Genomic DNA, 22,387 nt, shown 5'->3' with positions numbered 1-22,387 from the left:
AGACCCAAACATATAAAAACCAGGTGCATCACATGACAGTATCCTCGTATCGAAACGACACTACTGTCATGTGGTTATGCCATGTCGTCATGTTCTTGTGGTCTCATTCTTTAGCGTTGTTTTCTATTTTTCGTCTTTTTCTTCTTGTTTATTAGGATGAAGAATCACTAACTCGCCCAATTAATTAGCTTGTTGGACTTCGAGTTCACTCTGCTCATTGATGCAATCCTTTTTGAAATTCTCTATTGGCTCTTATTTCGGTGTATCTCACGGGCTGTGCTTAAGCGTTGCTGTTTCCCAATTTGTTTGTCTGCTACTGCATTTCTATATAATGTAACTTGCTCGCAGAGTTCCTTCTATGAACTAATATTTTTTTTCTCTGCTGTGCAAGTAAAACGGTATTTAAAAAGTCTTTTTTTTTTCTTTGTCGAATACGCTCGCGCAGCATGCAGAAATACTACTTTAAATAGATTCAACGATACATTGTATATAATAAAATGGCTAATGTGCGGCACCGAGTACAGCGACACATTGGACGTTGAAAAAAGCGTGTTTTGTTCATGGCAGGTTCGTATCGTCTCATGCTGAAGAGCAAAGTGATACGATCACAGGAGTTACGCACCCTGTGCGTGTTACAGATAATTTATTACTCACTTGTCGTACAAAAACGAAACGAAATGAAAGTACAATACAGATGTCAGAAATGTGTACATACATGATAGAAAGACCTTCCTTACATTTTAAAGGGAAGGTTTCCTGTTGATAAATATGCCCACAATGTATACTCTCTGGTCGCCACTGCGACAGCTAAACGTGCAGCTGTCTCTGGTGTGCTATCCACATTGTAACATCGCGTAATAGTTTAAGTGTTGTAGCGTGTTAGCTGAAATTCTCATAACCGATGAATGTAAATGCAGTTACACTATCTCGGGTAATATTATGGCAGGTTTTGCTGCTTGTAAAACCTTAAGGTTTGTCGATTCTCTCGGTGTTAATTTTAGGTTGGCAGTTTTGTAGCGTAATAGCGGCTGTCTTGCTACGGCTAATGACATCAGTTGTTATGCTCTCGTGTACTGTTATCGGTAAACGTGAACAGGCTGAAAGTTGCAGAAACCGAATAAGTAGCGTATATTGAGCAGGTTTTATGATGTAAACGTGATATACACCTGAGCTCGGCTCTAAATTATTTTACTTCTATGTTGTCGCTGCAAGGCGAATGGTTGTCCAAGGAACTACCACAGCAGGACCTAGCTGTCAAAACCTGCATTATTCTATACAACTCAAACCAGCATCAAATCGATTTCGTTCAACATAAACGACATGTACTGAGTCCAGTAGGCCAGCAGTGCTAGCCGCTTTTTTTTAGTCCCTTGAAGCTAAACCGAAGCAATGTAGAGAGGAAGAAAGGATAGCACATAAGTCCTTGACACATTTTCAATAGTTGTTGACCTTAATCGTAGCCCTAAAACGCCAAACAGCGCCGACAATTACGTTATCCACATTAACGCACAGTTTTAGATTGGACCCATCAATACACTTATAACTAGCGGTTGCGCAAAGGTGTCATGGAATACAACATCGGCAAAGAAGCAGTCGTTATGTACAGTTATAGCATAATGGAGCAACGACACAATAGCACATCCATTGAACACGTGGTGCCAACGCCGGTGTGCGTGCGATGATTTTCGTGCTATGAGATGCGAACACCGCAATGTCATTCCTCTAAACGTACAGCGACATAATACGTCCGGCCTCCTGCTCATATCTTACAATCCCCACTGGGTAATTTCGATGGCGACGACATCGTCTGCCTTAACTAGCGAGTCGCTACAGCCATCGCACCGAACAATGACATTCCTGTTTTGGCTGGTTGGAGTAACGCTGGGTAAATGTTGCATAATCATCTAGAATATCTTCAGAAATGTTTCGTTTCAACGCTGACATACCTGACCGTCTGGCATCGCACAAAAACACAATTTCTCAAGCACCAAGTTTCATAATATCGTTCATTCGTCTTTTTTTTTGTGTGTGTGAATATAGGTCACCATAAGTATGTTGCGCACATCCACGAGGGCAAACGCACGTGATGTCGTGGACTCCACTGATCCGCAACACAACGGATGTGGTTTCAGACAAGCTAGACTCAAAAAAATGCCGGGAAGTTTGAGCTTTAAGCTACTGCTGCGCATCTTCGTGATTTTAGAACAATTACGTAAAAGCGCCGCGTAGGACAGTACTGTCTCAGGTTGTCCACAATGGGTCACTTCCGTTCTCATACAACCTTGAACGTACCATTGCTTGGCAACCGCCTTGCGTCCACTGCAAATCGTTCAACGTGTTGTTATTTTCGTTGTTTTTGTAACTTAGGGCGTGGGAAATAAAAGAAAGATGCGTCTCGCAGTGTGCTTTGTTGTTTATGTTTCTATATGCTTACTAATGCAGCAGAGGTGGGTTTACGCAAAGCATAATCTTTTTCAAGGAATAGTTATCATGCCTTTACTACAAAGGTAGCCACCACATGAAATAAAAGGTGGACATGAACTGAACGACAGGAAGGCAGCGAAGAGTTATTTCGTAAATTAGCCCTATTCGCACTATTACACGTGAAGAAAATTAAGCGCGTCGTAGGCACAGTCAAGAATACAGACATTTGTTTTACAATATGTGGGCTACAAAAGAGGAATCAATGCGGCCACGATCACCAAATAGTAATCTCATTTTACACTAAATTTTCGCTCTAAATATACGTAGACCAATTGGGTATAAGTGAGCAACGACACTTGTAGTATAGGCTAATCCCATCGGTATAGATACCTTCTGGGTATCTCGGTGTTTAGACACTGAAGGGATTCGTCGAGGTGGTGGCACCAGCTTGGATGGCTGAGAATATTTACAGAGAGTGCAGTGCCGGACATGGATCATGCATAAATTACTGACAACAGTCAAGTTAGTGCATTTCACACGTAAAACTTGGGGTAACAATGGCTAGCTATGATTGAGACCGGCAAAGCACGGAGCTGTCTATACCACACAGCGAGGCTGTTTAACGATATAACACTGACGAACAATAAGACGTGTTTACAGTACAGATCATATATGCACTTGTAAAACCCGTGGGGTGGACGTGTGGAGTCAATACCCTGTCAAGAATAGTGAATATGGCTGTAGAAAGTTATGCACAATTGTGATCATGAATGGCAACGTTATGTATACCATGGGAGCCCGGCATACTTATAAAACGCTGGAAAATAACATGCCCTTCAATCTTCGAGTCAGGGAAACGTAACTACGCGGGTCAACTAATTTGGCAGTGTTGCCCTGAAAGCATGAGTTGCAAGTTACAGTCAGCGCACACAATGTTTAAGCAAGTAAGGCTCTTAATTTTCAGAATTAAGCAATGTTGCCGAATAGCATTGACGTATCTAAGTAGAATATGTTGAATAACAAGTTGCCTGTTATTCATTCGAAGCCGTCGTTATCAACACGACAGCCTACCATAGCAGGGTTAGTCATGTGAGCTTGAAGAAGTTTGCTGGAAATTCTGCTCACCAAACAGCAGAGTACACTTAAGCTTGCTTACCTTCTACATAAGGTAGCTTTAAAAAGATTGCAAGCAGTTTGATAGTACACTGGTAACTAATATTCGAGCTAGTAACGTCTGAGAATGATTTGGGAACGCAGAATTTCATAGAGACGTGCATCATTTAAATATCTGCAAATTTGTGATTTTTTTTCTTAAATAAATTTCACACTTCTGTCCAATGCTAAACCGAGAGTCCCAGTGATCTTGCTGTGCGCAGCATTTTTCAAAGGCATTGCTATTTATCTCTAAAGTCAACCAGGTGGTCTACTCTGAGATCAGCTTGGTCTTATAAAGATGAATTAAAAAGGCAGTATGGGAAAATGTGAGATCGCATAAGGGATTCATGAATTAGACTGATGTGGATGATGTATAACCCCTACAGCGGTTGCTCATTACAGCTTTTCCTCCTCATCTCTGTCAACCTGATCAAATTAGAGCTACCATAGATGCTGCTTGGTTTCAGGAGACGTCTCCTACCATTATTTTAGCTTTGTACGACAAACATATGAAAAGATTTCGCCTACATCTCCCTTCAGTTGCATCAAGCAAGCACTGGTCAAACAATGCGGTTATAAACCGGCACACCGCCGATCATGCTGTATACACATCTTCACGGCATACTCCCCTTGCTGATATACGTTATGAGCAACTGAAGGACACTCAGAACAAGAACTTAATGGTTCTGTAGTTCTGCGCCAGATTACACCTTTACAACCTTTAGTCACGTCGCGTTTTGATGGCAAGCGGCGCATGGCAGTAATGTTCGCCGTTTGCTGGGCCAACCTTCACGAAACCAGCAAGCACGCCAGATTCAGTAGTTGCCGAGTAGCGTGGGCGCAGGGAAAGCAGAACGCTACACATGTTTTGCCACAATGAAAGGAAAAATAAACAGAAAAAAAAACGCAGTATTTGTCATCGACATAGTATGGAGCAGCAAATTCTGAGCGTGCTTTCATTTAGAACACCTTGAACGAAGCGAAATATACACTACAATAGAAGGAACACACATGAAAGCACCAGCGGTAGTTAAATATATGACGGCTTACTTTCACTTCAATTAAAAAGTTTTGTTCACACGGGCTGTAAGAACTACAACACACTCTTGGTGATGTTGGTTTTACCAGTGGCGATCCTCGAACTGACATACCTGTGTGGTATACAAAGTTGCCGTAGTTTAGATAATGTAACCTCAACCTTTCCATGCTCACCCGCTCGGTGGTTCACGTATTTCTCCAGAATTTTCATGGCAAAATTAGCATATTAATTACAAGCAGTTTTTTCTGTGAGCACTAAACGAGCACCAATATTTCAATTTAAACCGTGTGTAACGTTGTCCTACATTTGGCGCCAATCAAGATGTTCATCAAACTGTGCCGCTTCGTCAGCAACATGTTCTCATCTTGCAAGGAACTCTGCTACGACAACCCGAAACCTAGGATGCAAATGGCAGGGATGCAACGGCGTACTTTCGTGATAGAAGCAGCTCGCACCCAGCCTGGTACAGGTCATCCTTGTCTTCGCAGACGCCGCCTTGAGGGCATAATAAGTGTATTGGTTTATCGATAGATTGGTCACTCACGGAGTCTCGTAAAACGTGTGTACCACTTGGGCCGTCTAGCTCAGATTTTTCTAACGAATAATATTCCCGACAACTCAAACTAACGAACGCCCACTGCACAATGAGAGCGGGGGCACCTAATAAGGGCCAACCAAAGCCAGCGACACATCGTCTCGCGTTAAGCGTTGAACGACCCCTTCGTCTATGCTGATACACTTCTTTGACGACTATGAAATGAACACGATACCCTCTGTCTTCTCGGTGAAGCTGCACCACCCTAGATGTGAAAGAGTGGCGAGCTTGTGCACGCGCGTACCTGTCGCCGCTAGCACAGTTTGGATCCTTTACCGTCGTCTCACGGATTGTGTAGACGCGGGAGGAGGGAGGGGAGGGAGGGAGACGCATGTGTCATGACATTAGTCGATAACCGTGCTGTTTCGCAGGCGCGATTCAACCCTTCACAGAACCGTATCGTCGGCCTCGGAAGACTCGGAAAGCTCGTGTATAGCTGCGATCGACTGGCGAGCCATGGGGTGGTATGAGCCGCCAGCCGAAGTGCAGTCTGTGGATGCAGAGGCTATGTCGGTGCCGGTCAAGCTCTGAGTAGCTACTGACGACCGGGGAGTCCTATTACCTGCAAGGAAAATAAAGAACGAGCTCTCATCATCACACACCAATTAGCCGTAACTGTAAGCGAAAGCAATACTAGAAGAAAGCTGCGGCGATGTGCGACTTTCTCCGAATTGATCAACAGTGGGCGAACAAGGCAACGCTCAGCCCAGGACAAGGCTCAGGTTGTTGTCCTGACGAAGAGAAGTCTGCTTGTCAAAACATTGGCTGTGGGTTGAGCGCTCCCTTTCGGCAACTGTTGATCAATTGAATTTCCCATTGTATTGTGACCATTTCGTCTCCTTTAGAGTTCTCGTCATTAGGACATCAAGGGCCGAATACACAGAGGCTTAACAGTAACTATCTGCCTTCGCTAATAGTATGCCGGTCATAATGATTAGCTGGCTCTTACGGACAGCTCTAAAGTAAAAACCTTTTTTGTGAGTACGGGCTATGGTGTCCTTGCTCCCCTCCCTAGAAAGGACATGGACTTATGGATTCACGGAAATGCGTACAGGCTAAAGGTGTGAAGTGGCTAAGAAATATGAGCACGCCCGTATTCACAAAAAGCTCGTCGCTACAACTCTTTGTAAGAGGAAGTTTGAGCTAATGCTGACGCTGCACATACAATTATCGAAGGCGGCCGGTTGACGACAAAGAACCCTTACGAACGTAAAGCTTTGTGAGTTCAACTCTGAATCCTGTGTTCGATAATATGACGATGAAGATTCAGTTTTTGTGGCTTGTTATCGCTTCTTCCTCCTTCAACGCTGAATATCAACCTTCCCCTCGCCCCCCCCCCCCCCTTTCTAGTAGAGAATTTAAACACTGTAGCGTACAAGGCATACCAATTTTGTAGGTGTTCCGAGATGAGTACCGGCTCTGAAGCATCACTGAGCAAACTTCGGGTGAAGTGCGTTGGTATTTTGCCAATTATATTCCAGAGAGATTTTATCTGCACTACAAAACAAAACAACCTTCAAAACAATTAGATATAACGGCAAAATTCGTAGAATAAAATTTCAATATTGGTGGGAGTATGAGTATTTATACCCCCTAGACATGCTTTAAGGTCTTGCTGGCTTTACTTCCACAAGTGCACCACGTTGCATAAAGTGAGCATTTAATGATCTCCTCAGAAAATATTACTTCATTAATAGTTGATCAGCGATATAGAGTCATGGTGGACGTACGCTGCCGCAAGAAATGTATCGCTTAAAAATATTTACCTGTACATAACTCTTACTGCAAATCCCCTAAATTCTTTGTTAAATTCTAAGTTAACGTGTTGAGGGTACTGGGGCAATATTTATTTTATTTTGGGACCCTATTTTTCGCATCTTGCTGTAGGCTGAACTTTAGTAAGATAACAGAAGAAATGATTCAGTTGCATATTTTATTCCAGGACCTAATATGAAGCCATAATTCGGTACCAAAATATGAAAGTAAAATTTGCATTAGTTCATGCGAAGTGCCGTCGTGAAATGCGGCGTGGAATAAACAGGGAGAAAATGCGGCAAAGAACAGATTTGTACCTACTGGTCAACATGCACTCGATTTGCTTGTGGCATTTGAGGATACGCTGGGAGAACCTCTCGATGCGGCGTCTCAGTTCCGTCGGTGCTGCAAGCGTGTAGATGACTGGGTTCAGAGCGCTGTTGATTGGCAGGATGAACACCACAACCCATGCGTAGACGTTCTCTGCGATGGACACGACAACGTTCCTTCAGTGAGTGTTCCATTCATTCATTCACAAAACTTTATTCGTGTCCTGAAGCCCGGTTTTTTCAGACCGAGGCGGGCCGCGTCCACGTCGGCACCGCCAGGCCGAGCCTTATGGCGTCATCGTGGACCCTCTGGACAGCCCGTAGCTGATCTTTATATGAAGAGCTTGTTAACAACTTGTACCAGTAAAGCCATTCTTCTTCGGGGTCGGCGAGAGTCGCGGGACAGCCCGCCAGCATGTGTCTGATGTCAATGATGCCATCGCACACGTTACATTCTTTCCTAATTTCTCTTTCGGGGTGAATTTTATTTATGAAATACGGAGTGGGGTACGTCCCGGTTTGCAGTAAACGTAGCGTGACTGCCTGAGCCCTGTTCAATTTTACGTGTGGCAGAGGGAATTGCCTACGGCCCAAGTAGTAATATTTAGTGATGTCGTTGTAAGTTAGTAACTGATCTTCATGCTCCCCGGAATGGTAGTGGGCGTCGGTTCGGCTCTGACCGGCACGGCAAGCAAGTCCTCGTGCCAGGTCGTTCGTAACCTCGTTGAGGTTGGGCCGAGTCTCGTCCACTTGTCCCATATGTGCAGGAAACCATCGGATTTCAGTTTTGATAGTTTCGACCTTGTCGATAATTTTAGCCGCAGTCCCAGCTACATAGCCTTTGTCAAAGCTCTTAATTGCTGCTTTGGAATCGCTATAGATGAAAGACCATTTACGGTTCCTGATGGCTAGAGCAATTGCGGCTTGCTCCGCCACCGTGGAATCCTTAGTGAAGATGGTGACGGCGTCGCGTACCTCGCCCCGGCTGTCGACCACCACAGCGGTGTAGGCCTCTTTGCCTTTGACCCAAGCAGCGTCTACAAGGGCCGCCTGTTGTCCTAGCTGTTCAATTTCTTTCAACAAAGCTTTCGCTCTCGCTTTTCTCCTGCTAACATTGTGTTCCGGGTGCATATTTCTCGGAAGAGGGGTGGTTCTGATCGCGTCTCTAAGTTTCGCGCTCAATTCTACCTCGGATTCCTTCGGGTTTATCGATCTATTTGGGTCTGTCCCTATCGCTTTGAGTATAAGCCTGCCCGCTCGCGTTTTCGTCAGTCTTTCCTGCTGTGCCATCTGTTGCGCTTCCGCCATCGCTTCTATCGTATTGTGCACGCCTAGGTTCATGAGCTTCACGTTCGAGGTGCTGATGGGTATACCTAGGGTAGCCTTCACTAACTTTCTGATCATAGTGTTTAGCTTGTTCAGCTCGGCCTGCGACCATTTAAATAGACCTGCCACGTAGGTGAAGTGACAGAGAGCGAAGGCATGCACTAGCCTTAGAGCGCTGTCCTCACCAAGGCCTCTGTGTCTGTTGCTGATTCTCCTTAGTAACCTGATGACTTGGTCCGTTTTGTTTGAAATGTGTTGAATGGCATTCTGGTTGGTACCTCCCGCTGCTATGTGGAAGCCTAAAACTTTAATCTTTTCCACCTGCTGGATCGCGGATCCGTCGTGACAGTGTTCCAGTGTTGAATTTGAAACGTTGACCACTATATTATGAAAAAAATCGCCTGTTTGGATGTATAGAACGGAAATTACCAGTTTTTAAACATGAGGTGTTTTTTTGTTCTTTCGTGTCAACAGTATTTTCGTCTTAGCTAGTTGGTTCATTGTTACAGCAGCGTACATACTAAATTTAGGCAGGATAAAAAAGAGGCAACACAACACATCACTGATCTATATGTCGTATTGCCCCACTCTGATCCTGGAAGTTTAGGCTGTATTCTTCAGTAGTTATCTCAATTCCCAAGTAACAGACGAAAGAGTTCCGAGCAACATTTCGTATACGTGAAAAAATCCGCAGAGTTTATCAAACTGAGGGCATGCGAACGATGATGTTCAGTAACTAGAAAGTGCTTCCTTGCCTAGCACAAGTTAACTGACCCTTTTCTACGTATTCTAACCCTGGCAGGCATATCACGTTTATCTGTAGTTTTTTTTTTCCTGCAAAATAACTTTGTAGCCATAGCCGCCGTGGTTGCTTAGGGGCTATGGTGTTGGCTGCTGAGCCCGAGATCGCGGGATCAAAACCCGGCCAGGGCCGGCGCATTTCGATGGGGCGAAAAGCAAGAACACTGATGTACTTAGATTTAGGTACCCGTTAAAGAACCACACGAGGTCCAAATTAATCCAAAGTCCCCACCCCGGCGTGCCTCATAATCAGATAGTGGTTTTGGCACGTAAAACCCCATAAGTATAAATATAACTTAGTAGTCCTCTCACGCAGACTGAAAAGGAGAGCATCAACAACCTGCGCATTTCAATCCACTCAGCTTTGTTATCTGCGCTAGATAATAACGTCACAATTATTCTGTATGCGTTTGGCCGCTGTTTCTTGTACTGTAATAGTAAAGGAAGCGCTTACGGCCCCTTTTGCGTAATTAATTGATTTTACCACGTTCTACTGTGTCTTCGGGAGTTCTCTAACTTTGCAATCAAATACATTCGCCCCTATAGATCATTCTGCTGTATGTAGAGTTTTGCATTATGCCTTGCCTTTTGAATAGTCATGGTGAAATGGCTGTGGACTGAGCGTAAACTCGGTCAAGCGGACATTTCCTGCGGGCTCATGCATACTGAAACTCTAGCGTTTAGGAGCCGTGTAGTTCGGTGTTACTGTCTATGATAGATATTGCGTGCTACCCTATGTATATATGCGCAGAGACAATACCTGCTTCATGCACCATTCGTTGCCGAGAAACGAACTGCAGGCACTGGTGTGTTTCTTTGGATGCCGTGACCATGTGCTTGCGCCTTCTAGTTTCAAACATATTTCTTTTGCCCTTAAGTATATGTTCCAACAATGGTTTTGTGTCGCTTCCTTTTTGTCTATGCATTGCTCGCCCCCTCAAAGCAAAAACACAGCTTACGTAGAATTTTCGTTGCAATGTCACTGCCTTCTTATCCCTCTTTGTCTCTGTCTTGATTTCTCAGTGTAATTTAAGCCAGGACTGAAAAATTGTGTTCGAGCTATCGCTTCTATACATTGTTCGTGTGTTTTGCGTCCCCAATACAGAGCGGAGATTTTGTCCTCGACTTTCCTCTAGACATGTTCGCCAGGATCGAAAGAGTTTCATGTGGATCGTCGAACCTACCTGAGATACGCACTTCGCAGAGGGCCAGTATCTTTATGATCACGATGGGAATCCAGCAGAGGCAGTCTGTGAGCACAATGAAGAAAAATCGCAGCGCTAGCACGACGTCCTCTTGCTTTTTCATGGTGACAGGACGCGCATGCTGTCTGTCTTCTCTGATGATCGTGAACATTGACAAGTATAGGCCCATGATAAGCACCATCTGCGCATGATAAGGCGAAAAAAAATAAAGAACGAAACGGATCAGATCGAGAACACAGATTGCGTTTGTGTGCGTCCGTCTCTGTGTGTGAGCATCCGTGTGTGTGAGTGTTGATAACTTTGTACAAATTGGAATTACAGTAGCTTTCATAAATATCGACGCATAGGTGTAGATGTGTAGGTTATCTCACGTAAAACATGACATGCAACCAACACGTTAGAACTCATAGTACGTAACATGGCGTAACGGTGCGTGACAAGTCGTAGGTGTAAGTTAACATCCTATAAATAAAGCAAGTCGTAGGCTGTTATTGTTATCTCCTTAAACTTTTACCAAACGCCGAATTCTTATAGGTGCGCTTCCTCCACTTGCAGATGGCACGCGCCATCAACACCATGAATTTCAGTGCCACAGACATTTCTTTTCACACCTCGTCGTAACTAATTTGCACCCTTATGCTGTAAGATTTTATTCTCACTAGATCGAGGACGTTCGACTACGTTTGTAACATTTTACCCAAATATGTAGCCAAGCTGCGAACGTAATGTCAGACCCAGTTAAGCCGCCCTTTCCATCTTATTGATGCGTAGAAGCAAACAGTGAATATCTGAGAATAAAAAAACTAGGTTGCCTCATTGGTTGTAAGCAATTTCATGGAGAATGTCAAGAAAAGAGTCTGTAAAAGTATGCCGCAGCTACTCTCTTCGCAAGCAGCGAAGCGTGCGAGACACTCATCAGCATTGCAAGAGAATTTTCAAACTTTATAGGAAACATCCGTTTTCGGAGTCACCCCCTGGGAATGCGTTCACTGTAATTCGTTGAGAGCCTGGAAAAGTAAGTTTGAAACGATATTACTTTATGAAAGCTACCCGACCGGAATATTTAAATGGGAACAGAACGCACCAGCGACTTTGCAGATGGCCCGGAATGCCTAAACTCACCAAGCCGCGCGCCATTGCGTTGGTAAAGCTTTCGACCTACTCCTAGTAGTTTAACGCAGCTACCAGAATAACAGCTCACTGCTAAAACTTTCTCTTTGCTTATTTTAGTTGCGCGAATCGTTGTATATATCAGGATGTATGTTTCCTTCCGGCACTATGCTGCTGCAAGTCTACTGCCGCACTTTTTTCCCACCTATCATCTCTTACTGTTCTTCTATACTTATTTGCTCACGAAAAAAGTCATGAAGCTGTTCGGGATTCTCGCACTATCTTTATATGTAAACCATAACTCTAAGCTATTTATTCAAAATTTCTTTCAGTTAATTTTTTTTTAATTTCCTGAGTTATCATCTGCGTTTCATACAACACAGCGACATGCTAACTTGCTTACGTAACACGGCCGGCAGTTAAAATTGATGGCGGACTTTTTTAGGCTTCCATTGAAATCGTTTTCATCCGACTGTTGCACTGCATAAGTGCCTTCCCACTCGCTCAATTTGACAAATTCACCATATGTTGCGTTAGCGAAATTGCACAATGGACATTGTGCCGCCGTAAGTCTGGGCCGTCGAGTTCGATTTTTCATACCTGCTGCCACCAGCCGTTTTTAGTCTTGCATACTCTCTCCCGCTGTGAAACAATATTGCTGTACCGCGTACGGCTGGGAGTGACGTTTACGAACTGTCATTATGTCCTTATTGAAACTGCCCTTAGTGCGACGTGGGACTCTTGTCGATGTAAGAAAATCACGCAACCTCTGTGTTGTACCTATCTTCAACGTGACCAGCAGAGCCTATTTTCAGACCGGGTTAAACCTGCTGGACTCGAGAACATTTCCTGAGTCTAAAGTACTGGGAGTGTGGTCACATCCGTCGCTGGTGCAAAAGCTATTCGTGTACTAGTGCACCTTATGAAGTAAGAGCACCGACCTCAGTGTCCATTTGTAGTCCTGGTGTGTTTTCTTTTTTTCGTGCAGCGTTCAATCTCTTTATCTTTACTTTATTATCTGCCATTTTCTGATACACCCAGTGAAGAGTAGAAAACCCGACGCTCGAATGGTTGCCCTCACTGCCTTTCCCTTCCTTGCTTTCTCTTTCTCTCTCTTTCATTCTCTTTCTATTTGTTTGTTTCTTTCTCTCAGTTTTGTTCGTTTCTTTCACCTTATCAGAGGGACTTGAAAGAATAAGGGAGGGCTATGATTTTGGAAGCGGTGTCTGTATGTTACTTAAGAGATGTTTCCTTCCAAGTCCGCGGATGAAGAGTTGCGTACAAAGAAAATAAATGCGTGTGATGGACGGACCGCGTTTCATTTCCGACGCGATGTTGCTTTTCGCTTCTGTGCTAATGTCAAAAAGAAAAGAAAGAACAGCCCCGGAAAACGAACTTGCAGGACGATCTTTCCAAATGCCACCGCCCACGGGAGGGGCATCATCATGCTCTCCCACTATCTACTGCCGCTAGAACAGAATCGAAGCTAACGTAATTCGAAGGCGTACCACTTCACCAAATAGTTTCCTGCTGTAAGGAAATGCGAACCAACACTGGAGACGCGCACGTAATCTGTTTACCCACAAAGCCGGCTTTTGATCCTGGGTGAATGCTGACGCGTTTCCAATAGGAAACTTGTGATCACTGCAGTCCCAGTTCTTGTACCGTTGGGTACCCTGGCCTAGCATATTTTGTCGCGTCTATAGACCGTTTTGACGCACGCCCGCTCTTCTTTCTTTAAAAAAGTCATTCTTAAGGACAGGTAACAGCGGTAGCAAGGGGCGAAAAGGAAAAAAGACACACACACACACACACACACACACACACACACACACACACACACACACACACACGCACACGCACACGCACACGCACGCGCGCACGCACGCACACGCACACGCACGCACACACACGCACGCACACACGCGCACGCACACACGCACACACACACACGCGCACACACGCGCACACACGCGCACACACGCGCACACACACACGCACACACACGCACACGCACACACACACACACGCACACACGCACACGCACACGCACACACACACGCACACACGCACACGCACACGCACACACACACACGCACACACGCACACGCACACGCACACACACACACACATACACATACACACACACACACACACACACAGCTCTCTCTATGGGTTCTCTCTCAGCTTCTGGCTTAGAGAGAGAAACCATAGAAGGAGTCAGTAACTTAACATATCTAGGCGTTGTACTAGATCACCACATCAACTGGAAAATGCACATTTACTTTTTATGTAAGAAGCTAGGCACTGTCTAATTTATGCTTTTTAAAGGTCGCCATTTTTTTATATAGCGACTTTGAAAACGATTTATGTTGCCCTGTTCCATAGTCAACTATCATATTGTTTTGAATCTTGGGGCCACACATATGACTCCTACACAAAGCCACTTGTAGTCCTGCAAAAACGCGCAATCCGGTTCTTCTCAAATTCTAGTTATGCAACCCCTACTAAACCTCTCTTTTCCCACTACCAAATCATACCCCTACAGCTGCTAATACATTGCAAAACTATAATGATGATGTATAACTCTTTAAATAGCAATGTTCCTTTCCCTGCTCAAATTTTATGTCTTCACATTTAAAAACAAGAGGCTATGAAGGTGGTAACTTCCTTAAGGCACTGGTAAAAAATGTGTACGGGAAAATGCGGCTTTCTAGTGTTGGCACCTCTTTATGGAACAATCTTCCAGTTCATGTAAAGCAGCATAGAGCTTTCCTAGTGGTGCTTAAACGCTATTACGAGTACGAAGAACTGTACTTGAAGTTTTTAATTTCTTAAATTTGTATGTTAACCTGGTATATGGTTAAACTGATGTTTAAATATATTAAATTTACTAATTCCTTGTTTTGAATGCTCAGCTGATATGCTGTTAAACTGGTGTATATATGTGTCTCCTGCCTGCAAGTTTATGCAAGTAATTGTTGCATAGATCCGCACTAGCGTGATGCTACAGATCCAGATGTTTATAAGCATGTTTTTCTGTGTGACCAGACCTTGTCTAACAAAGTTCAATTCAATTCAATATATGTGTATGAGCAGTGCTAACAGATAAGATCAGTACTATAACAATAAAATCAGATTAATTTATTGTGCAGAACAAGGATTTTTCGTCCCTTTTTGTTAAGCTTGTTGCTTGTCCTTAACAATGAATACCGACAAGCCAGCGCAATTTCTTATTTCGTATTAAAGAGTTTTAGCGGGTGGAAACAGTGGTAGTGTTGACAATGGAGGAAGTGCCCGATGACGTGCCCGAAAGCGCTAGCGATGGTCGCGGTGTCTATTGGCGCTGTGAGCTAACGCAGCGCGCTAGGTATCCTCTTTTGTTGTATGACTCTTCTGCCCTATAGATATGAATCAACTGCCGGCGTAAGTGTGTCGCTGCCAAAGAAAGTTTTGAGCGTTCTCGTGTAATTACTGTAAATGCGTGTAAGCACCAGCGTAACTACTCGCGCGTAGACGATAGTCTCTGGACTCTACAGTCCGACTCTGGAGGCAATAGTCGCGCCGCTGCACGCGTATTTGCCTTCTGATATTCCGTTACACGCATGTTACACGACACTCCTCAAGTACGAAAAAATTCTCTATTCTCTAGGGTGTCCGACTCGTTATTGTGAACATCCGGTTGCTTATTGACAGTATTACTGAAAGCTGAGCCCCGATGTGGTATAATGAAACGTTGTGAAGCAGTCCTTTTCAGATGAACTGGCGTACCAAAGTGCGTTGGTGGAAGACAGTGACGCGCGTATTCATCGCGAGAATTCTGAGAAAAGTGCCATCGTTTTTTTGCAGTCAGGACATCCAAGCAAGTGTGCACACGAGAACATATCGGTGCAATGTGACACCGCTCTTTAACCAAGGGTGTTTGCTGTCCACCAGTTCAAGCGTGAGCATTTGCTAATGACGGGTTTTTTCCTGCATGTATGGCTTGTTGCGAGTATCGCTCGAGTACTACTTGCACCTGCCCCCCTCCCCCTTCGAAAAAGAAAGAGAACGAAAACCTCTCATTGATCGACAGAGAAGAGGAAAGCCTGCTGAGAGCTCCGAAACTGCCTAGCCTGCGACTGACGCCTGAATATCGCTATTGAAACTTTTCGTATTCCATTCCAATAATTTCGTATGGTTCCGTATAATTCTGGCGGAATCTACATGGCTTCCGCATAAATTTTGTAATATTTTCATAAGAATCGCGGAAATCATACGGAATTGTCGGAATGCATACGGAACGTTTCAGTGGGTTTCGGTCAACAGTGTGGGGAAGGAGGAGAAGGGACGCAAAGAGCTGCACCCAAGAAGTGCAAAGTGGCGCTTAAGAAAGAGCGCAAAAGAAAGTTTTGCTGCCTACGAAACCGGCTGATGTTCATGCTCGACTAAGAAATGTACAGACAGCCAGCTCACAACGGTGGTAGAGCAATGATGATGATGATGATGACGATGATGATCTTAACGGCAGTGGCAGCTACCCATTCAGGTGGATTGGCCAAGAGTCGGATGGCTTTCGTAATGCGCTCAGGTCCGGGCACGTCGACCGACAGCTTGCACTGGTGGACTGGGCGGAAAAGGCCAAGCAGGCCCAGGGCCTTACTTGAGCCTGATCCCTCAGGCGACTCCCCCTTTCCCCTTCCCCCTTTCAATAAAGTTTACCACCACCCATACACTCACGGCAAAGAGGTTGATGATGATGATGATGATGATGATGATGATGATGATGATGATCTTAACGGCAGTGGCACCTACCCACTCAAGGGGATTGACCAAGGGTCGGATGGCTTTCGTAAATTATACACTCACGGCGAAGAAGTTGACGCCGAGGAAGACGAAGGCCGAGTACTCCCATCCGAGCATGAAGGGGTCGTCAATGTGGAGGGGGAAGCAGAGTCCGTTGCTGGAGTAGAAGGCGCGCTGCTGCGGCCACTTGACTACGGGGAACACGGCCAGCCCCAGGCCCAGCAGCCAGACGATCGCCAAGCAGTAGCGCGCCGCCGTCACCGTCACGGCGCGCACGTTCGTCTGCAACGCCGAGGTGTACGGCGTGAATGCGTTCAATGCAGAAACGAATGAATGAACGAATGGATTAATGAGAGAAGCGCTAAAGTGGTATGGAAACGTAGCGGGAAACTTCACAGGAAAGATGCTCTGTCAAGTTATCTGCGGGCTTTCCATTTTACTTTAGCGCACCCCATCGCACAAAATCTTCCACCAGCTAGCCCACCAATTTACAATTTGACGTGTAATATTGCATGGCGTGGCACTGTAAATCATAGCGAAAATTATCTCAGTAGAGCACCGAAAAGGAAATAACCCATTGGAACAGAGACTGCTTGCGCAACCAGGAGAACAGACAAAGTCACGACACGAAAAGCGCGAAAAAAGTCCGCAAGAGGTAGAAAGCGTGGTAAACGCAGGCAGCGCTATTGTATTCTTCCAATATGGCGAGGCGGTAGCAGCATTGCAGCTGCGGGACAGCGCAATATCCACAGGCCTGCGTTTTCATAAATTGACTTTTAGACATTATTAAATTTTATTCATTTTCCATTCCTTCAGCTTACATTTTAATATATTACTTGAGTTCATACCACATACCATGCCATTTCGAGACATTCAAACTGACTTCGCTCTATATATTTTTTACCACTTCTGAAAGAAAGACAGCTCCGATGTCATCAGACATCATTATTTACTGGGAAACCCTACAGGCAGTGCCCGCAATGCCCTTACAGTGTGGAACCTTGGACGGAGCGAGCGTAGAAAAATTCACAGGGCCTCTTATGTTATCCCTAAGACGACTTGAAGGCGAAAGCCTGAGTGGCGATGCATAAAGACAGACACATAATTTTTTTTCCCGTTCTCTCCTTTTTTTTTCACATTCTTCTGGCGTTGCATACTTCTTAGGTCGACCGCAGCTTCAGCCATAACCGCTTACTTCTGACGACGGTTACGACGAGCGGCATTTCGAGCTGCTCTAACCTTTTTTAACAGCGCAAAGGACAAGGACGAGTCGAGTGCACATACAAAGCGCTGACTTGTAAGCCAGCGCTGAGTATGTGCACTTGTCTCGTCCTTGTCCTTTGCGCTGTTAAAAAGGAATGTCACACTAACTTGACCAAGCTTCAACAGTGTTTGCTCTAGCCTCTCCCGCCGCGGTGTACTTTCGCGGTGTTCCCCGCCCGCGACTAGGACCTGGGGCGTCGTCACCCGTAGCGATGTGAAATAACGCTCTAAGCCTAAGGGGCGACGTATACAAGGTGAGCGAGCGTGCTGCCACCGCTTCCAGAACGTTATACGGATCCCGCCGTTGACATTTCCCTCCTCCTGTCCAACGTCACCACCGCGCTTGCCCTCAACGCCCCTACTGCGCTGGTGCTGACATTTCTGTTGTCCTCCCCAGCGCCGCTGTTGCCCTTTCCCTCCATGCCCTCCGGCACCGCCGCTGCCATTCCCCCCCCCCCCCTCAACTCTCCGACTTCGTTCTGTCGCCCTTTCTCAGAAGCCTCCTCAGTCACTGCTGTTTCCCTTTCCCGGTGCGCTCCGTTTTTCTGTACCTCACAACGCGTCCTTGAAATATAGAGGTCTAAGGCTTTCGCCTTAAGAGACATCAGAGCTATAAGAAAACAAGATTTATTCCGGCTACGTGAGCAGGTGCCAGGAGCACCGGCGTACACCAGCGCAAGCGCATGTGGCTCGAGCCCGCGCGTCTCTACCCATGGCTATGCCTTAACCATGGTGCAGCCGCTACAAAAGGCATGACCTAATACTGATATCCCTGCCCCTTGCCATTAAAATTCACATGACCATTGCAACGGGTTCATCGTACTCAAAGTGATAAATGAACATGCTAAGGAGACAAGCACTCAAGGAGGCAATCACCCAAGCAGGCGAGTGCGCAAGCAGACGTGCGCTTAAATGCATCGCCTTTCGCGGGCCAGAACCTTCGCTGTTCCTCGATATAGCATATATGGGCTGGTCACCTTGATGCAGCGGTAGCGCTCGACCGTGATGAGGGATAGGATGAGTACGGACACCTCGCAGGAGACCATGGCGAGCAGGCCGCACAGCGTGCAGTGCCACGAGGACATCCACTGGTGGGCATGCTTGTTGTACTCGTCGCGGAACGCTACGTCGAGGGAGCCCACGGTGACGAGGTAGACGCCCATGAGGAAGTCGGCCACGGACAGGTTCCGGATGAAGAGCGAGAGTACGCGGTCCTCCTTCTTGGAGAGCAGGCGCCAGGCGAGCACGACGCTGTTGCCGGCGCACGTGGTCAGGGCGACCACCCAGACGGACAGCCGCAGCACGGGCCACACCAGCAGGTGCTCCGTGGACGAGAGACCGTCCGTCTTGGGCGCGCAGATGCGCACGTACGGCGCGTAGCTGCAGTACTGGAACTTCTTGAAGTAGCTGCACCGACATAGAAGCAGGCGCGTTCGTTTTGCAGACTAGCGGGTCGTAATTACAATTTCAAGTACATACTTTTATATCGCTACGTAAGTGTGCTTGTTTGTACAAGTTTAAGCATGTTTGTAAGTGTTCTACTATTTTTTTCTTTTGTAACTTTCTGGACTTCTGTGCAGAACATTTGTTTTCGTGCTCTGTGACTGTATTCAGTGTATTTCAGTGTTTTTCGCGATTTCATTTCCGTACCACCGCGGCAGATTCGAGTTTGCTACTAATTAGGGACCTGTGTAGGTTTAGCGAGAGAAGTGTGGAATAAAAATTACGGTATTTGTATGTATGGTTCATCGTTCGCTGGCAGCAGTGTTTTCATAGCGCCAGCGATAGCCCGCTCAACAAAAAGCCATTTTGCTATGTTTTACCACAATAACTAAATACGTGAGGAAGATCAGTGGCGAAGTTTCGGCTATACAATGAACTCACAAAACCACGGAGCATACATTGTTAAGTATCTACGTAGGCTTATAACTTCCTCCCACGTTGAAGGTTCCTAACTTATACATGTCGCCGAATCTGCTATTGTTCTATACGGTGCTGTTATACCGATTTCTAAGGAGGAAATGTTATTCGTGCGATCTAGCTTCCTGTTGCATACGTCCCCTATACTATGAATATCTTGATGGTGACGCTGCAAAAAATGTCTAGGACACGTCTATTATGTGTGAAGAGCATGAAAGTTAGCTGGTTGTCAGAACTTAAACATGAACGTTCAAGGAATCTTGGTTCCCTTGTTTACACAGAATTCCGTCCGAAAATATGGTAGAGTAGACGAGATGCTCTACCATACTCTTTGTTAAGCAGTGTATACATTACTGCAAATGTAGACCTCAATTGTTTTGGAAAAATAGCGCCCGCAGCGACATGGGCAAACAAAGAAATGAGAAGAAACATTATGCTCATCGCAGTCTACATCACGGCCGCTTGTGTGTTTGTGTCTTTGTTTCAAGCTCGTTGTGGTGCAACTTGCATATGCCCTTTATATTTATATGGGATGTATACGCCTGTGTTCTGTGGATTTCTGACCCTATGATGTGGTTTCTTTTCACTTTCTTACATATATTTTTTTATATTGTTGTTTCCGTTATGCGAAAAGGAGTAGCCAACACCATTTTATAATAAGGTGACTACGTCTCTTTCTTTTATATTAATTTCAATAAAAGAAAGAGACACCCAGCTCTACATTTCGTTGGGTCATCATGAACTGCAATATTCATCTTGGCACACTGGCTGTTTTGTTTAATGAAACATCCGGATTATGTTTTCAAGCGCTTCACATTCTTTCTTTCCGATAAACAGCAAAATTTCTGTTTCTTTCTGGGCTACGCCAGCGCAGTATTTGGCACTGAAGGCTAGGCACCATATTTTCTGACACCAAATAAAAGGTACAGGCTGTGCGAATGGACTGCGTTCATTGGGTCACCACTGCCTTGAAGAAAGCATAGCTGGTGTCAACCACAGTGAAAAAACTATCAAAAACTTGACCTCTCGGTACTCACTTGGGGGCCTTGTTCGCAATATATGGTAAACAGGATTGGTGGGAGGTAACATGCGGTTGAGCACACGTCGTAGGCTGCGACTGTAGATGGGGCTAAGTTTTTTGTCGTTCATATTCAAAGCTCGTGTCGTTGTCTGGATATGCATTGACTCGAAATAAAAGCGGAAATTCAATTTTTCTTTCTCTCGTCAGAAAATGCGCGCGATCATATAGCCTGTCGCGTTACCCATGGTTTCACCATGTGTATTTAAGACCATTGTCTCGCGGGCACAGCGGTGTACGTCTTGTGCTGTGACGCTCGATCATGTCAGATTATTATTTTTAATACTTGAAAACAATCAGATAAATTCTACTCACATGAACTCCAGCTTGGGCAAGTGTCGGAAATGCCGGATCTCGATGTTGTTAACTTCTAGGCCGGATAGATTCCTGAGAGAAAAAGAAAAAGCACAGTAGGCGTAACTTGTACATGTAATGCGACAACCACAATGCTATGACTACTTACAGTGAGTTGAGGCTTCGAAGGTTGTGAAACAGTGTGACTGGCAGAGTCTTGATTGCGTTGGCTGAGAGGTCACTGTAAGCAATTTTCTTTCTCATAAATTCGAAACACAGGAGAAAAAATAGGCTGGCAGATAATCTACTGTAGTATCGGTAATGCACCAACTCACATCTTCTTAAGGTCTCGAAGGCCGTGGAACAAGCCAGGACGGACGAACGTTAAAAAATTGACAGCCAGGTCTCTGTATTACCATAGAAGAAAATAAACTAATGAGTATTTTTAACCATCGTTCCAGTAATTATTTATGAACACGCATTCTTGAGCTCTTCGTTAATTGATGAAGTTGAGGAAAGGAAGTGCACGCTACCACACGCTTTTGTTTTGAAGTCATTCTTCTCACCGCTTTGATGAAGCTGACTGAGCTTAAATCCACTCTGTGAGCAGAGTTCTTTATAATCCTTCATATATTTAAGAACATAAAGATTAAATTTTGTGTGGCCATTCAAAAAACACTAAAAGCAATGCAGCACGGTAAATTACTTTGTGCAACCTGTACTGACTGATTTATTAGCCTATAATCTTCTTTAAACTGTTAGCTCAACTTTGAAAAAAATTCAACTCAATTAGGTTCTTGTGGCATGGTCATCCCACAAATAGCTTCATCTTTACAAGATCTGACGTGTTAACGCAGCGATGTAATATACGTCCCAAACCCTACGTTGTTATCTGTCACGAATAGTTAAAATAACGCCGTGGAATTTTTAGTTTGATTCGTTTGATAATTTCACTAACACTTGAACATGGCGACTTAAAACGATGTTACAACAGAAGCCTTGCAAGCACCGTTTCTTTTACAAAAGTACACAGACTTACATTTCCAACATCTTCGTGTTATACCTGAACGCTTCTTCATGAACATCCATCAAATGGTTCTCGCGCAAAATTCTGGAATTTCCAGAGAAAATGTACTTGGTCAGGACTGCGATGGTAATAGGAATGGAGTCGATTTTATTATATCACTCTTGACAAAAAACAGGCCACAAACACATTTCTCTAATTTCCAAGACAAGATTTCTGTGACAGTATAAAAACGTCTCCTACAATATTCGATCAAAATGCACAGCAAAACACACACACGCACA

The 22,387-nt window shown here is 45.0% G+C and overlaps 1 protein-coding gene across 1 annotated transcript in view; it reads right to left on the bottom strand.

Moving 5' to 3' along the window:
• Positions 1-628: 628 nt before the first annotated feature.
• Positions 629-22,387, bottom strand: part of LOC126537046 (relaxin receptor 2-like) — a 171,340-nt gene continuing 149,581 nt past the window's right edge. Inside the window, exons 11-19 of the mRNA XM_050184158.3 lie at positions 22,119-22,190; positions 21,415-21,486; positions 21,249-21,320; positions 21,101-21,172; positions 18,765-19,194; positions 16,588-16,806; positions 10,609-10,810; positions 7,290-7,451; positions 629-5,775 (exon numbers count right to left, since the gene is read on the bottom strand). Coding sequence (XP_050040115.1) covers positions 5,600-5,775; positions 7,290-7,451; positions 10,609-10,810; positions 16,588-16,806; positions 18,765-19,194; positions 21,101-21,172; positions 21,249-21,320; positions 21,415-21,486; positions 22,119-22,190 — 1,477 coding nt within the window. The 3' untranslated portion in view covers positions 629-5,599. The remainder of the gene's footprint in view (positions 5,776-7,289; positions 7,452-10,608; positions 10,811-16,587; positions 16,807-18,764; positions 19,195-21,100; positions 21,173-21,248; positions 21,321-21,414; positions 21,487-22,118; positions 22,191-22,387) is intronic.

Source organism: Dermacentor andersoni, chromosome 4 (assembly GCF_023375885.2).
Source record: "Dermacentor andersoni chromosome 4, qqDerAnde1_hic_scaffold, whole genome shotgun sequence".
Taxonomy (NCBI): Eukaryota; Metazoa; Arthropoda; class Arachnida; order Ixodida; family Ixodidae; genus Dermacentor; species Dermacentor andersoni.
The sequence above is the reverse complement of the archived record's forward strand: the minus strand, read 5'-3'. Positions and strand labels throughout refer to the sequence as shown.